Below are 17,531 nucleotides of genomic sequence, written 5' to 3' on the forward strand. Positions count from 1 at the left end.
ACCAACAGAAGCAGTTCGAAGAAGCCAGAAAAAAATGTTCGGTGTGCAGCAAAGGGGAGTTAGGAGAGACACCAGTTTTCATTGTCCCCAATGTCCTATGCATCGGAGACTGCTTCCAACGTTATCAAACATCACTAAAATATTAGTTCCCCTTATTTTTAACAGCCTGCCATTTCCCTGTTTCTAATATCTGTGCTAATCATTTTCTTGCTACTTTAACTGACCATGCCTCTGCCTTCCACCTTAACTGCCCCTGGCCTGTTTATCGACTATGCCTCTGCCCTTCGGCTGCATTGTTTATCAACCACGTTTCTGCCTACCACCTGAACTGACTTTGGCCTGTTAATCAACCATCAATGCTGATGGCACTCATGGCTTATCTAATTTCTTAAGGCCCGAAAATGCCAGGACAGTACAAATATCCCTCAAACTACCCCTTTATAGAAAGTAGGCAGTCTGGGGTATTTAGTAAGAGGCATGACAAGTTTTTTGGAGTTGAAATTTTTTGTCCCAATTTTTTGGAAAATGAAATGTAAAAAAAAATTCTGTTATTTTTTTTTTACATACCGTCACCAGTGCAGTACAGCGTCATCATATAACTGGTGTGGCGGTGAATTTTTTTTTAAATTTTTTAATATTTTTTTTCTTTTTTTTTATGATTTTGTTTTTAACATAATGTGACCAGAGCAATACAATATTACCATAGTAACACTGTCCTGTTTTGGAGAGGTGATCAGGTTTTTTTTTTTTATACAGTGAAAATCAGTGTTATAAGCAACCATTTTTTCTGAATAAATCCATTCATTCCGTGTGTACTATTGTGATTAGCTGTAATTGGCCACAGCTAATCACATGGTACAGATGGGCTGTGTGTTTGGACCAATCACAGTGATAAACACAATAGTACACAATGAATTGCATGATTGGAAGCCATCCATTGTGTACAAGTGTCACTGGATCTGCCGTGATTGGCCACAGCGATCACATGGTATCGAAAGCAGCTCGGTACACTGACCTGTCATCCGATGGATAAAGTGAGTGACAAATTGTGCTGTAGTGTGGCCCATGGGGTGTGTGTTCTGGGTGGACATCATATGACGTCCACCCAGAACAGGAGCGCTCCTGCCTGGCCATCATTTGTCTGTAGGCCAGACAAGAAATGGTTAAAGGACACAGGCCCCACTTCTTGTGTTTTTGATCTACTCCTAATTCTGTCTTTCTACCACACCAAAGCATGATGGCAGTGGGTGGGGAGATAACTATCTGGCCAAAGCCTTTTTTTGTTTGCCAGTGTCCCATTTCTCCTGTAGGCAGCAGTATAAGCCAGTTGTCACAGATTAATTATTAAAGGATTCAGTCAAATTAAAAAAAAAATGTCAGTAGCTACAAATATTGATAAATAAAAAGACACTTGATAGCCCAGGGATCCAGCACTTTCTTCACCTGAGCCAGTTCTTCACCAGTCTTTGGGTCCCCAGCACCACTATGTTGACTGTGGGAAAGGGCTGTGCCCCCCCCCCTCCCCGCAGCTTTACAGCTGGCTCCCCACTAAACATGCACAAGGCACACAGCGTTCTCTGGTCCTGCAACCTCCAGGAACCTGTGACGTGTCCCAAGAGGTTGCAGGCAGGGAGAGGGAGACCAAACTTCCACTCAGATTGCCTAGGTAATCCAAGCAGAAGTGGGAGAGGGTACCTGTCAAAACTAGGTACCCATTCCCTGAAAAAAAAGTTTACAATAGAGAGAAAGGAGGGGAGAGAAGAATAAACAGAACATAAAGTTCTGCTGAAAGTGCATCTGTTTTCTGAATTTTGCATACTACTAGTTCAGTAATGCACTGAACAGTTTACAGGCAGTGCTATGAAAGAAGTGCAGTAACTTTTTTCTTCTTTTTTATTTGAAGGTTCTCTCCTGCACAAGAAGATCTGTATGAAGCTGTGTTACAGGTGCAGAAGTCCTGTCTAAATCGGTGTATTCCTGGCACAAGCCTAGAAGACCTCTATAGCCACATGTTGACTGAACTAAGTAAAAAATTAAAGAGCCTTGGCATTGTACATAGTGGGTGTGGCACTAGCCAGGCCTTAAAGGTAAGTTGGTATCAATGTCACAAAACTGACTTTTTTTTCCTCATTTTCAAACTACTGCACTTCATTAAAGCTGAACTCAAGGCAAACCACTAAATATAGCATTGAAATACATATATGGGAGCTGTTTTACCTACCAATTGAGTGTAATTGTGTGCATCCAGTTTTCTGTTTTACACAGCTCTGTACATATCACAGCCCTGTCTGGCACAGCTGCAGCTATACTTACAGTACTCCTCCTCACCCTGCCCTGTGATTGGAAATGAGATGCAACACAGTGACATATCTCTGTCACTCTGCTCTGTCATCCTATTGACATGCACATTGCTAAGTAGCATACCTGATTGGCTCATTGCACTGCTTCTCTTTCTCCCCCTCTTTGAGCTCTGTTCTACAGGGGCTGCATGAGGTTGGTATCAAGTCACATTAAGGTACTTACACTGCTTGCATTTAAAAGAGGACATTTAGCATGTATTAATGGTTACAGATCTACAATAATGTATGTCTTCTCTGTTTACCTGAAGTTCAGTTTTAGGGCTCATTCACACCATGATGCATAGAGGTCAGTTTTACTGCACAAAACAGTAAATGTGTGTACCTATTTTTTTCAGGTTCACTCACGCAGAGATTTTTTTCTTTACCCCTTGGAACAGGAGGTGAGATACTAAAAGTAAACTAATAAAATAATTGCTACATGTTAAAGCTTAAAGGAGAAGTACAGCCAAAGCTGTTTTGGCTGTACTTATCCTGTGGATCACAGAAGTGCAGTTCGTTCTGCACTCATGACTTGTTTTCAGCCGACAGCGGGCTGAAGCCAACTGTCGGCTCACATCACTCAGTCCAGGCTGGGGAAAGATCCCAACTGCAAAGCCGGGATTCATCCAGTGGTGTATTTAGGTTTTGTGCTGCCCTAGACAACACAAAAATCGGGCCCCCCTCTTCCCCTCGCAGAGAGAGCCTGACATTGACCAACAACACCCCTGCCTCCCACCCGAGAGAGCCTTCCACTACCACTTCCCCCCATACACCAGCCACCATCCCCCATGGCAAGAGAGAGAAAGACGCTAACCTTCACAGCTCTTAACATCCCTGAGAACGAGAGTTGGGCTGTGCATCCACAATCTAGTGAGCGCTTGGAGGGGGGCAGAGCAGATAGCGGTGACTGACAGTCATCACTATCTGCCCAGAGCAGCTGTGAGAACTCGGCGATCAGCGGTCATGTGGACAGATACAGGACAGATGTGGCCGACAGAGGACAGATGCAGCATTGGACTGATGCTGCATCCACCTACTATAGGTATACCCGCTCCCACTTCCGGTTCGATTGCCTAAGTGACAGGAAGCGGAAAGTGTCTTCCTTTCCTCCCTCCCTCCCTGTAGTCTTTTGGGACACGTGACAGGTCCCAGAAGACTACAGGACCATTCATGAAGCGCAGCACTACATGCGCATGCGCAGTGGGTACCCGGCTGTGAAGCCACAAGCTGTCACAACCGGGTTCCCACACTGAAGATGCCGGCACCTGGAACACAGGACGGCTGGTGAAATGGGCTGCGGGGGACACATTGCGGGACCGAGGGACAGGTAAGTGGCTGTTTTTTTTAAAGTCATCAGCTACAGTTTTTGTAGCTGCTGACTTTTATTTTTTGACAGGGTGAGTGGAACTCCGCTTTAAATACACTAACAGAAAGTTCTTTGTATCTGTTGGATAACTGAAAAAAGTAAGTATTGTCCTATGTACTCTGCAGTGTTGTCTAAAGTAGTCTCATCTTCTAGCCCAGTTTGATTCTGTGGACTCCAGATCACCTTCCACCTATGTTATGGGAAGGAGGAGGTGTTCTGTAGTCCTAATACACTTTCTCTCCTGGGTTACAACAATGTTTCTCCATACATATAGTACAGCGAGTGAGCATCGTCACCCTGGGACAGGGCATGAGTTACTGCCAAGATCTCCAGGTAAAATTAAAGGAAGAAAGCCTAAAAAAGGATGAATGCTGCCATCACATACACTATATTGCCAAAAGTATTGGGACACCCCTCCAAATCATTGGATTCAGGTGTTCCAATCACCTCCATGGCAACAGGTGTATAAAATCAAGCCGCTAGGTAAGCAGACTGCTTCTACAAACATTTGTGAAAGAATGGATTGCTGCCAGGATCTCAATGAATTCAAGCGTGGGACCATGATAGGTTGTCACCTGTGCAATAAGTCCATCCATTAAATTTCCTTGCTACTAAATATTCCACGGTCAACTTTATTACCTCCAGTCTATCAGCCTCCAGCTTCTCTGTGTTCAGGTGCTGATCTTCCCTTCACAGCGCCCTTAAAGTGATTGTAAATGTTGGATGTAGAAAAAAATAAACATTTCATACTTATCTGCTCTGTGCAATGGTTTTTCACAGAGCAGCCTTCTGGCTCCTCCTGGCCTCAGAGTACCCATAGCCAGGTGCAAAGTATAGAGTAGAGTGCCCCTATAGCAAGGTGAAGAAACTTCTGCCTTTAGGATCACTTTAACCACTTGCCTACAGGGCACGTATACCCCCTTCCTGCCCAGGCTAATTTTCAGCTTTCAGTGCTCTCACACTTTAAATGACAATTACTCAGTCATGCAGCACTGTACCCATGTAAAATTTTTGTCCTTTTTTCACGCAAATAGAGCTTTCTTTTTAGTTACGGTTATACAATTTTGCAAATAAGTAATTTTTCTTCATAAATTTTGACTAAAATTTATACTGCTACATTTCTTTGATAAAAATAACACAAATCAGTGCATATTATTTGGTCTGTGTGAAGCTATAGAGTCTACAAGCTATGGTATCATTCATTGAAAATTGATGATACCTAATCACACCTGATGTACCGATGGCCTATCTTATTTCTTGAGGCCCTAACAAGCCAGGACAGTACAAATACCCCCCAAATGACCCCTTTTTGGAAAGCAGACATTCCAAAGTATTTAGTAAGAGGCATGGTGAGTTTTTTGAAGTTGTAATTTTTTCCCACAATTCTTTGGAAAATTATGATTTTATTTTTATTTTTTTACTGCAAAATTGTCATATTAACAAGTTATTTCCCAAATACAGCACAGGCATACTTGCAACTACACACCAAAATACATTCTGCTACTCCTTGTGAATATAACCACACCAAATGTGTGAGACTTTTCCACAGCCTGTCCACATAGAGAGTCCCAACATGCAAGGAGCATCATCAGGTGTTCTAGGGACATAAATTACACATCTAATATCTTGACTACCTATTACACTTTTGAAGGCCCTGATGCACCAGGACAATGGAATTACCCACATCATGACCCCATTTTGAGACGCAAACACTCCAATGTATATTCCATGAGGCATAATGAGTCTTTTGAACATGACGATTATTTCCCAACGTTTTCGGAATATGCGGGAAGAAAATGAAAACGTATTTTGATTTACACAAAGTTGTCCATTTATAAGATATTTCTAACCCATAACATGTAAATAGCAAAAATAAACCCACAAATACATTTCGCTACTCGTCCTGAGTGTGGCAATACCACATGTGTGAGACTTCTAAAACATACAGTCAGGTCCATAAATATTGGGACATCGACACAATTGTAACATTTTTGGCTCTATACACCACCACAATGGATTTGAAATGAAACGAACAAGATGTGCTTTAACTGCAGACTGTCAGCTTTAATTTGAGGGTATTTACATCCAAATCAGGTGAACGGTGTAGGAATTACAACAGTTTGCATATGTGCCTCCCACTTGTTAAAGGACCAAAAGTAATGGGACAATTGGCTTCTCAGCTGTTCCATGGCCAGGTGTGTGTTATTCCCTCATTATCCCAATTACAATGAGCAGATAAAAGGTCCAGAGTTCATTTCAAGTGTGCTATTTGCATTTGGAATCTGTTGCTGTCAACTCTCAAGATGAGATCCAAAGACCTGTCACTATCAGTGAAGCAAGCCATCATTAGGCTGAAAAAACAAAACAAACCTATCAGAGAGATAGCAAAAACATTAGGCGTGGCCAAAACAACTGTTTGGAACATTCTTAAAAAGAAGGAACACACCGGTGAGCTCAGCAACACCAAAAGACCCGGAAGACCACGGAAAACAACTGTGGTGGATGAGCGAAGGATTCTTTCCCTGGTGAAGAAAACACCCTTCACAACAGTTGGCCAGATCAAGAACACTCTCCAGGAGGTAGGTGTATGTGTGTCAAAGTCAACAATCAAGAGAAGACTTCACCAGAGTGAATACAGAGGGTTCACCACAAGATGGAAACCATTGGTGAGCCTCAAAAACAGGAAGGCCAGATTAGAGTTTGCCAAACGACATGTAAAAAAGCCTTCACAGTTCTGAAACAACATCCTCTGGAAAGATGAGACCGAGATCAACTTGTACCAGAGTGATGGGAAGAGAAGAGTATGGAGAAGGAAAGGAACTGCTCATGATCCTAAGCATACCACCTCATCAGTGAAGCATGGTGGTGGTAGTGTCATGGCTGTGGGCATGTATGGCTGCCAATGGAACTGGTTCTTTTGTATTTATTGATGATGTGACTGCTGACAAAAGCAGCAGGATGAGTTCTGATGTGTTTCGGGAATATTATCTGCTCATATTCAGCCAAATGCTTCACAACTCATTGGATGCCGCTTCACAGTGCAGATGGACAATGACCCAAAGCACACTGCAAAAGCAACCAAAGAGTTTTTTAAGGGAAGGAAGTGGAATGTTCTGTAATGGCCAAGTCAATCACCTGACCTGAATCCGATTGAGCATGCATTTCACTTGCTGAAGACAAAACTGAAGGGAAAATGCCCCAAGAACAAGCAGGAACTGAAGACAGTTGCAGTAGAGGCCTGGCAGAGCATCACCAGGGATGAAACCCAGCGTCTGGTGATGTCTATGCGTTCCACACTTTAGGCTGTCATTGACTGCAAAGGATTTGCAACCAAGTATTAAAAAGTGAAAGTTTGGTTTATAATTATTATGTCCCATTACTTTTGGTCCCTTAACAAGTGGGAGGCACATATGCAAACTTTTGTAATTCCTACACCGTTCACCTGATTTGGATGTAAATACCCTCAAATTAAAGCTGACAGTCTGCATCTTGTTTGTTTAATTTCAAATCCATTGTGGTGGTGTATAGAGCCAAAAATGTTAGAATTGTGTCCATGTCCCAATATTTATGGACCTGACTGTAGCATGTAAATACCAAAAAATATACCCCAAAATACATTCTGCTACCTCTCCTGCGTATAGCAAAAATTACACATCTAATTTCCTGACAGCCTATCACACTTTTGAAGGCCCTGGAGCACCAGGACCGGAAACACCTACAAAACGATCCAGTTTTGGAAAGCAAACACTTCAAGGTATTTTTTATGAGGCATAATGTGTCTTTTGAACATGTCATTTTTTTCCTCAAGTTTTCAGAAAATGTGGGGAAAAAATTAAAACTTAATTTTTTACACAAAGTGATTGGTTTATAAGATATTTTAACTCATAACATGTAAATACCACAAAATACACCCCAGAATACATTCTGCTACTCCTCCTGAGTATGGTAATACCACATGAGTAAGACTTTTCTACAGTCTGACCACATAGAGAGGCCCAACATGCAAGGAGCACTATCAGGTGTTCTAGGAACATAAATTACACATGTAATATCTTGACTACCTGTTACATTTTTTAAGGCCCTGAAGCACCAGGACAATGGAATTACCCACAAAATGACAACATTTTGAGAAGCAAACACCCCAACATATATTCTATGAGGCATAATTTTTTTTACATCTTTGACCTCTTTCTCCGGGAGGGACTTTTTCAGGAAAATGGCATTCGTGGAGTCTACTCACTTCATCTGAGTAAACAGATTCTGGTGGGCCTTCAGGGTACAAAAGTGCAGTGAAAATTTCCTCCTAATAGCAAAGAAAGGACATGGGTGTCTCGGGTGGATCTCTGGTATATCACATATGTATTATATATTGCCAAATTGAAATGGGGGGTTCTTACAGCAAGGTAGGACTGGATCATCTGATCATTGAAGTCAACTCCCCCCCATGAACAAATTATAATCGTGGACACATTCTGGTTTTTGGATTGTGCCATTTCTTCTGGTGATTTGCACATGAGTGTCATTATGAATTGATGAGAGCATGTAGATGTCTCATTTGTCCCTCCACTTCATAGCTGATATCTCTTTGTTTCGCAAACTCACCGACTCCCCTCGCTGTAGTCTTGTGTTCACCAGCCTTTGCGGAAAGCCCTTCCTACTAGCTCTCAAGGTGCCACATGCTAGTGTTCTCTTTCGGTGAAGATTGCAGAAAAAGGGGCAAACTGGTGTAATATTTATCAGCATATAGATAATAACCCTTTTCAAGGAGTGGAAATACAAGCTCCCAAAAGACTTTTCCACTTGCTCCAATGTATTCTGGGCATTCAGGGGGATGCAGTTGGGTGTCCTTTCCTTCGTACATGAAGGCGTACATGTACCCTGTGGCTCTGTCGCATAATTTATATAGTTTAACCCCATATCGGGCCCTTTTGCTGGGAATAAACTGCTTGAAGCTCAGCCTGCCAGTGAAGGGGACAAGCGACTCATCCACGTAGATATTTTTGTCCAGGACAAATAATTGGCAAATTTCTCTGCGACAAAATTAAGGAGTGGCTGAATTTTATACAATTTATCATATGCTGGGTCATTTTGGGGAAGACACTGGGTGTTATCGTTGTAATGGAGGAACCGCATGATCATTAGATATCTTGTTCTGGGCATGACTGATGCGTAAATTGGCATATGATGGATTGGGTGGGTAGACCAGTAGGAGTGTAATTCCTTTTTTTGTGAGTCCCATATTAAATGCAAGGCCCAAAAGGGTTCTGAATTCCTCCACTGGTAACTGCTTCCATTCATAGGAACGGGCATAAATTGAATCTGGGTTGCTGACTATGAATTGTTGGGCATAGAGGTTGCGCTGGTCCACAATTGAATTTAGCAAGTCATTGGTAAAAATTAAATTAAAAAAATCAATGGGGGCAAAATGTTCTGTGTTCACCTGGACTCCTAGCTGGGCAGTAAATGGGGGGATGTTAGCTGCTCCAGAGTTAGGGGAAAGCCATAGGGGGTTTTAAAGGGTATATGGAAGAGTGCCATGGGTCCTAACCCTTTGGGGCTGAGGTGACACCCCACTAGTACATAACTTTTCTTGAGGTTCTCCATTTCTGTTGGAAGCCACTGCTCTACTAGTGGATGCCACTGCACTACTTGTGGTAGCCTGTTCCTCACCAGAACGCCTTCGTTTGGTGGGCACACTTTCCTCTTCCTCCGAATCTGTAGCAGACCCACTGCTTAATACAGGCTCGTAATCAGAATCAGACTCGGAGAGCTCGCTGCTGCTCTCGTCGGTCATGGTTAAGATGTGGTAGGCCTTCTCAAAGGAAAATAATTTTTTGTAGACATACTGGGACAGATGAGGCTGCACTGCTGGTTGCTGATGAGGCTGCACTGCTGGGTGCTGATGGGAGTGCACTGCTGGGTGCTGACGAGGGTGTGCTGATGGGGATGCACTGGTGGGTGCTGATGAGGGTGCACTGATGGGTACTGATGAGGGTGCACTGATGGGTACTGATGTGAAGTGATGAGACTGCACTAATGGGCAGTGATGAGGTTGTACTGATGTGCAATAATGCACTGCACAGATAGTCTGCCACTGATGTGCACTGATGGGTGCTAATGAGGATCCACTGATAGGGTGGCACTGATGTACACTGATAAGCTGCAGTAATTAGGTAGCACTGATGGGCACTGATAAGCTGCAGTGATGAAGCAGCACTGATGAGCACTGATAAGCTGCAGTGATAAGGCAGCACTGGTGGACACTGATGAGCCCTCACTAATGGGCACTGATATGCACAGATGGACACCGATGAGCACTGATATGCACAGATGGGCACCGATGAGCACGGACATGCACAGATGGGCACTGATGAGCACAGATGGGCACTGATGAGCACAGCTGGACACCTATGAGCACTGATATGCACAGATGGGCACTGATATGCACAGCTGGGAACTGATAAGCACAGCTGGACACCTGTGAGCACTGATATGCACAGATGGGCACTCACTGGTGGGCACCGATGAGCACAGCTGGGCTCTGATATGCACTCACTGGCAGGCACTGATGAGCACAGATAGGGCAGTGATGAGAACACTCAATTTAGAAACCGATTCTCTCTCCTTTCCTCACAGTATTAGTGTGAGGAAAGGAGAGAGAAAACCCAGTCATGACCCTGCTGTGTTTATATTTGTGATCGCTCTGTCTAATGACGAGCGATCACAAATGTAAGCAGCCGTTGAAATTGGCCCTTCACCCCCCCCCCCTTTGTGATGTGCGGTGTCCGAGAGACACAGCCATCACTTATAGTTCCCGTTGCATGCCACCGGGGGCGTGCAGGAAGCGCGATCACAGGAGGACGTCATTTGACGCCCTCCCAGAACTGGCCGGCCGCGGTGAAGCTGTCATGCAGCTATCACCAGTCGGAAAGTAGTTAAATAACTTCCTTCACCTGCCCAGGACTACGTGTTCCATGAGGCATTGCTCCTCACACATTTGCTTTCACAAGTTTCCAGGCCTGCATGAATGGTGTACGAATGGTGTACTGAGCTGTATGTGTGCTTCACTGTGTATACTGACATGTATAAATGGTGTACTAAGCTGTATGTGTGCTTCACTGTGTATACCGACATGTATGAATGGTGTGCTAAGCTGTATGTGAGCTTCACTGTGTATACCGACATGTATAAATGGTGTGCTAAGCTGTATGTGTGCTTCACTGTGTATACCGACATGTATGAATGGTGTGCTAAGCTGTATGTGAGCTTCACTGTGTATACCGACATGTATGAATGGTGTGCTAAGCTGTATGTGTGCTTCACTGTGTATACCGACATGTATGAATGGTGTGCTAAGCTGTATGTGAGCTTCACTGTGTAGACCGACATGTATGAATGGTGTGCTAAGCTGTATGTGAGCTTCACTGTGTATACTGACATGTATGAATGGTGTGCTAAGCTGTATGTGAGCTTCACTGTGTATACTGACATGTATGAATGGTGTACTAAGCTGTATGTGAGCTGCACTGTGTATACCGACATCTGTATGTGTGCTGCATTGTATTTTCTGATATGTAAACAAAAAATGCATTCTGTATGCAGGCCAACTAATCGGCAGACCAACTAATAATAATGAAAATAGTTGACAACTATTTTTATCATCAAATCTGATTAGTTATTTCAGCCCTACTCCACTCTTTTGGGGGTTCATTGCTAGCTCCAAAACCAAAATACTTCCTGTATGGGGGGGGGGGGTGTATGTATGGGAGGACTTCCTGTCTCTTTGTTTCTGCCAGTGTCCATTCATTCACAGGTGCCGCATAACCCAGGTAGTCATGATGTATAACCTTTCTGTGTCCCTTGATGTCCTCCAAAATATAGATTTCTACAGGTAAGTACAAAAATCCTATTTTTTTAACCACTCAGTGATTGGCGGAGCAACAGACAGGAGAGAGATCTGTGAGTGTAAGCAACACAGATCTCTCTTCTGTCAGCAGAAAGGTACTGGTTTTTATCTCTGCAAAGCAGAGAGATAAAAACCAAGCACATCCCCTAGTAAAACACCACAAAGTACATAGTTAAATCACTCCCTAACACACACTTAACCCTTTGATCACTCCAGATGTTAACCCCTTCCTGCCCAGTGTCATTAGTGCAGTGTCAGTGCTTTTTATTAGCACTGATCACTGTATTAGTGTCACTGGAGATGTCAGTGTCAGTTAGCGTCAGAATGCCTGCCGTACTAGCACAGTCCTGCTAAAAGTTGCTGTTTGCCACTATTACTTGTATAAAAAATAAATAAACATTCCAGTATCTATATCATAGTTTGTAGCTGCTATAATTTTGATGCAAACCAATTAATATACACTTATTAGGAATTTTTTTTACCAAAGACATGTAGCAGAATACATTTTGGCATAAACTTATGAAGAACTTTATAAAAAAAATTTTTATTGGATATGTTTTAACCACTTTTGGGCCCACCTGCCCACAATGTACAGTGGAAGGGCAACAGCTGCAGGACCAGCGACGTACCCATATGTCACTGGTCTTTTGCCAACACAGCGGGACACAGCAGAATGAGAATCCCGGTAATCGGGACCCGGTGATCACATGATCATAATGACAACACAGCTTTTATGAATCAATCTGATTCATAAAAGCTTTGCTTCTGTTCCTGGAGAGCTGTGATTGGTCCACAGCTTTCACATGACACATAGGGACAATCACTGCACCCTGTACCATGTAACCAGCTGGAGCTAATCACAGATCACTATTATATTGAACTGTCATGAACTTAACACATTCATGACAGTTCAAAGCAAGCTTTGCATTGCAAAGCAATGACCGTCATTGCTCATGCAATGCAAAGTGTAAACCAAAAATAAATCCCTGATCACCCCACCCCCCGCAGAGTAGTACAATGTTACTATGGTAACACTGCATTACTCTGATAAAAAAATTTTTTTAAAAAAATAAATGTTTTAAAAAATTAAGCAAATTTTTTTTTTTTTTTATAAACTACTTTCTGCCCACCCACCAATGATGTGCAGGCGAGCGGTGACTCTGAGCAAAGCGACATAATCTTACGTCTCTTTCTATTTCCGGGTGTGCATGCGCATGCTTGCACCTCCCGCTGCCCCTTATGCTGTCCAGGGAGAGAAGGACAAACACAGCACTGAGTAAAAGCACTACATTTTACACTCACATGTTAGATTAGCCCACTTAACACTTTGATTGCCCTTATTAACCCTTTGATCACCTCGTCACCCAGCCAGTGCAATTAGTACAGTGTCAGTATATAGAATTGTATTACTTCCATTAGCAACATCAGATATCATCAGAGTCAGTTAGCGCCCTTCCCTAGCATTAGATTGCCCCCACACTATCGCACTCACACTATAGGTCACTGGTCACCACCATTACTAGTGTTTGTACAGATCAATATATTGATCACGGACAGAACTATACTAGTACTTCCTTTGTATAGTGTCCCCAAAAACGCAGTGTTAGCAGGATTGGCCCCGTTCCACGTCAGCACTAGCAATTAGCCCCTCCACTGTTTTTCACAGAAGATTTGTATCAATTGATTGTGGGTCATATCAATTTATATGCACAATACATTGCCGCAAATCCAAATTCAGCTCTTGCCAGACAATTTGGCCCACATTTATATAGTTAGTCTGGTTGAAAAAACACAAACGTCCATCCCGTTCAACCATTAAAAAAAAAAAAGAATTCACATAGAAACATATTACAGTTTCTGAATTTAAAACTTTCTTGAGCCTAACCCTCAACATGGGCATTACAAACAATAATTAATTGTGGTCATATTGGTCCACAGACTCAATTCATCATATGCCCATATTCTCTGCTGTTGCATACAGTGCTCAGCATAAATGAGTACACCCCTTTTGAAAAGTAAGATTTTAATCAGTATCTCGAACAATTTCCAAAATTTTGACAAAACTGAGTTTTATAGAACATTTTTTAGTTCATTACATGAAAGTAAGGTTAATAATATTACTTGATGCAAAAATGAATGCACCCCACAACAAAAATTACTACATCTAGTATTTTGTATGACCTCCATAATTTTTAAGGACAGAACCAAGTCTTCTAGGCATGGAATAAACAAGTTGGCGACATATTGCAACATCTGTCTTTTTCTAATTCTTCAAGAACGACCTCTTTTAGATCATGGATGTTGGATGAAGTGTGATGCTCTACTTATCTCTTCAGGATTGCTCATAGGTATTCGATTGCGTTCAGATCAGGAGACATACTTTGCCACGGAATCACTTTCACTCTGTTCTTCTTCAGAAATGCAACAGTTGGATCATTGTCATATTGGAAAAGTGCACGACTCTCAAGGGCACAAGAGTGATGGTAGCATCTTCTCTTTCAATATAGAGAAGTACATCTGTGATTTCATGATACCATCAATGTAATGTAGCTCCCTAACACCAACAGCACCCATGCAGCCCCATAGGAGGACACTGCCACCACATTTCACTGTAGGCACCATGTATTTTTCTTTGTATTTCTTACCTTTGCGATGCCATACAGTTTTGAAGCCATCAATTCCAAAAACTTTTATTTTGGTCACATCACTCCAGAGTACCTAGTCCCAGTAGTCTTCTTCTTTTACAGCATGGGCCCTGGCAAATTCTAGGCTGGCTTTTTGGGCATGAGCTTTAGGAGAGGCTTCCTTCATGGATGGCACCCATGCATGCCATTCCTGTGCAGTATACACCATATTGTATCATGGGAAGCAATCACCCCAGGTTCGCCTTCTACTTTCTAGCGAACTGCAGTGAACTTGCATGGCGATTTTCTTCAACCCTTCTCATCAGAGGACGCTCCTGTCGAGGTGTTACCTTCTGTGGATGGTCTGGACGTCTCTGTGAGATGGTTGCATTCCATCTTTGTTTTTGTATCACTTTTGCTACAGTATTCTGACTGATAAGTAAAGGTTTGCTGATCTTCTTGTAGCCTTCACCTTTCTTGTGTAAAGAAATTATTTTCTTTCTTCAGGCCTTGTGACATTTCCCTTCCATGTAGTGCCATTGCTGACTGCATGACATGGGAAGGGGTTTTCTTTAAGTAACGCCCTTTTATAACCAACTGTCTGCTGGACACCTATTTAATGAATAATTTAGACTCAGCTGTAGTTGAATTCTTCTTAATTAGGATTTTGTTGTCTAAAATTTAGCTTTGCTCCTAAGACTTTCATAGGGGTGTATTCATTTTTGCAACATGAATGAATTTGTTAGGGAAAATACTTTTTTCGTGTGTGCAAATTAACAAATCTTGTTTGCAATCAATGGCCCGCATTTATGGGAGTATTTTGTAGTATAGTGTCCCATAGAAAATGTTGATTCTTAAAGTAAGGTAAAAGGAAAGTAAAGGTTTTCTGACAAATCTGTTGGGGTGTACTAATTTATGCTGAGCACTGTATATGCTCAACATGGGCCAGCAATGTATTGGTTTGTCACTCGACTTTGAGTGGTTATGCCGGGATGATGCCTGCAACTACAGGCATCATCCTGGTATCGTTTTTTTTCATCTGGCAGTTGGCTTTCATGTAAAAACAATCCTAGCTGCTAATTAGTTGCTAGATTGCTTTTACAAGCAGCAGGAAGGGACATCCCACCCCTCCTGCTGCCTTCCAAGGTTTTCTTGGGCTCTCCCATCCCACTGGAGAACCCAAAAATATAGTCGGCAGTTCCACTGGCTGACAATAGAGCTGAATGGAGACTGGAATGCCTCCAATCATCTCTGTGGTGTAAGAGACCAGAAGCTACGAGCATTTCATCATTTCCATTTCGCCGGATATAAACAGCACCATTTTAAAATTTGGAAAGCATCTGATCACACAGATCTTGGTGTGATCAGATGATTTAAAGGCAGAGGAGAGATCTAGAGTCTAATAGACCCCTGAATTCTCAGAAAAGAGTACCTGTCACTGCCTTATGTTATCACAAGGGGTATTTTCATTCCCTGTGATAACAATAAAAGTGATTGAAAGAAAGGTACAGTGTAAAAATAATTAAAAAAAGCAAAATAAATAATTAAAAAAATTCACCCCCACCCCATCTCCGTGCTCACGCAAAAAAAGCAAAATGTAATTTGTGTTGCATGACCGTGCAATTGTCAATTAAAGTAGCGCAGCACATAGCAAAAAATGGCCTTGTCATGAAGGGGGTAAATCTTCTGGAGGACAAGTGGTTAAAAAACACCAGAGTCGGTGCTTATCGGCAATGAATAACGTGCTAGTGGTTGCTGTTTACAGTAGAAATCCTCAGTCCTCTGCCCCTATATACCTCTGCAGCAGGGTTCCATGATTGGAGGCACTCACGAAGCACTATACATTGTGGGAACCTGTAGTATGGGTGACAAGCGCCCATCACAGACCAGACGTAGCTGCTATTAGCAGTGAAAGCTTAATTAGCACTGAAAGATCACTGAGAGGCCTGATGATGATTACTGTAAATAGCAGCCACCAGCACACAAAATACACTTTGTTGTTGTAAGTAGTGGCCATGGTGCTGTTTAAACAATTCCACTAAACTTTAGCTTTAAGGATTGGAGAATTGCTGGAGCTGATCGTAGATTACTTACATAGAGTATTTTCTTTAAAGCTGCTATCTGCTAGAAACGCTATCTAAAAAGTGTTTATAGACATTGCTATTTAAGTCTGTCTCCATTATAAATAGTAATATACAGAACTGGATTTTTTATTTTAAATTTCCCTATCTTTAATTTGAGTCATAAAAGATGCTCCATAACTTCTCTATATGCTTTTTTTTGCTACCTGTGGTTTGTACATTATTTCAAAGAACATTTGTTTTACTATTTGTTTATTCTTTATACTAGTATAAAACAAAAACGCATGCAACCAATGCACATTAACCAGCACTCATGTAAGAATGATGAATGCACCTAAGCTTGAGAGCTAGCTACTTTATGTTTAAAAACAACTGTCATGAATAGCAATCAATATAACATTAATCACAGTAGTGCTCCACACTTTAAAAATTCAGTTTTCCACCAATTGATGATGAAAAGTGCAACAAATCCCAAACAGTCAGTGAGCTGTTTTCCTCTGTGTAGATAGCTTACAGCTTTGCTCCTCCACCTTGACCCTGGGTTCACATCAGTGTGGTGCGGTAAATCCCATGTGATTCGCACAGGAACCGCACAGCATTCCTGTACAAATCACATGCTATTTATATGCGATGTGATTGGAGCCATACATTTTGTATGGCTCTATTCGCACTGCACCTGCACCAAAAACGTGCAGGACCCTTTCCTGGTACGCACTAGAATCGGATCGCATAGGTTTTCACACCGGTGGCGGTTCACATGAATGGAGTGCGAGTCTGTTGTGGTGCGGAATTCGGAATGAAAACAGTGTGAATTCCGCACCGCATCAGTGTGAACCAGGGCGTAATCATAGTAGCAGATCAATCGCCCTTTTTACTCAGTGAACCACATCCCCTCAGGATACAACACTCACAGCAAGCAAATGCCGTATTACTGATAGGCAAATAGCACTTTTATTCGATCATCCATTTAGGTGGATCCATCTAAAATCTTCCTTCCCCACAGCAGTACTTTAAAACTCTAAAAGCTCAAGATAAGTGAACAAAGCAACACACATAGTATAATTCAATTTCACAAATTTATTGCTTGTTCATTCCCATTAAAAACTTGCTTAAAAACCTAAAAAGAATGATCGCTTATCACAATCCCAATTCATTAGACGTCAGACCTCCGCCATCACAGTAATGCATGCGCTATCTCACCACCCTGTCGATCCA

General features: G+C 42.2%; 1 protein-coding gene across 8 annotated transcripts in view; it reads left to right on the plus strand.

Annotated features, from left to right (window-relative positions):
* Positions 1 to 17,531, plus strand: part of XPNPEP3 (X-prolyl aminopeptidase 3) — a 151,974-nt gene that overhangs the window by 108,937 nt on the left and 25,506 nt on the right. For 5 of the 8 annotated variants that reach the window (XM_089684854.1, XM_089684855.1, XM_089684853.1 and 2 more), the window contains 2 exons: positions 1,904 to 2,087; positions 2,696 to 2,740. In XM_089684854.1, coding sequence (XP_089540980.1) covers positions 1,904 to 2,087; positions 2,696 to 2,740 — 229 coding nt within the window. The remainder of the gene's footprint in view (positions 1 to 1,903; positions 2,088 to 2,695; positions 2,741 to 17,531) is intronic. The other 3 variants (XM_089684857.1, XM_089684856.1, XM_089684859.1) reach the window with 1 other exon arrangement.

This window comes from Staurois parvus, unplaced genomic scaffold (assembly GCF_062004578.1).
Source record: "Staurois parvus isolate SC_StPar_1 unplaced genomic scaffold, SC_StPar_1.0 ptg000360l, whole genome shotgun sequence".
Taxonomy (NCBI): domain Eukaryota; kingdom Metazoa; phylum Chordata; class Amphibia; order Anura; family Ranidae; genus Staurois; species Staurois parvus.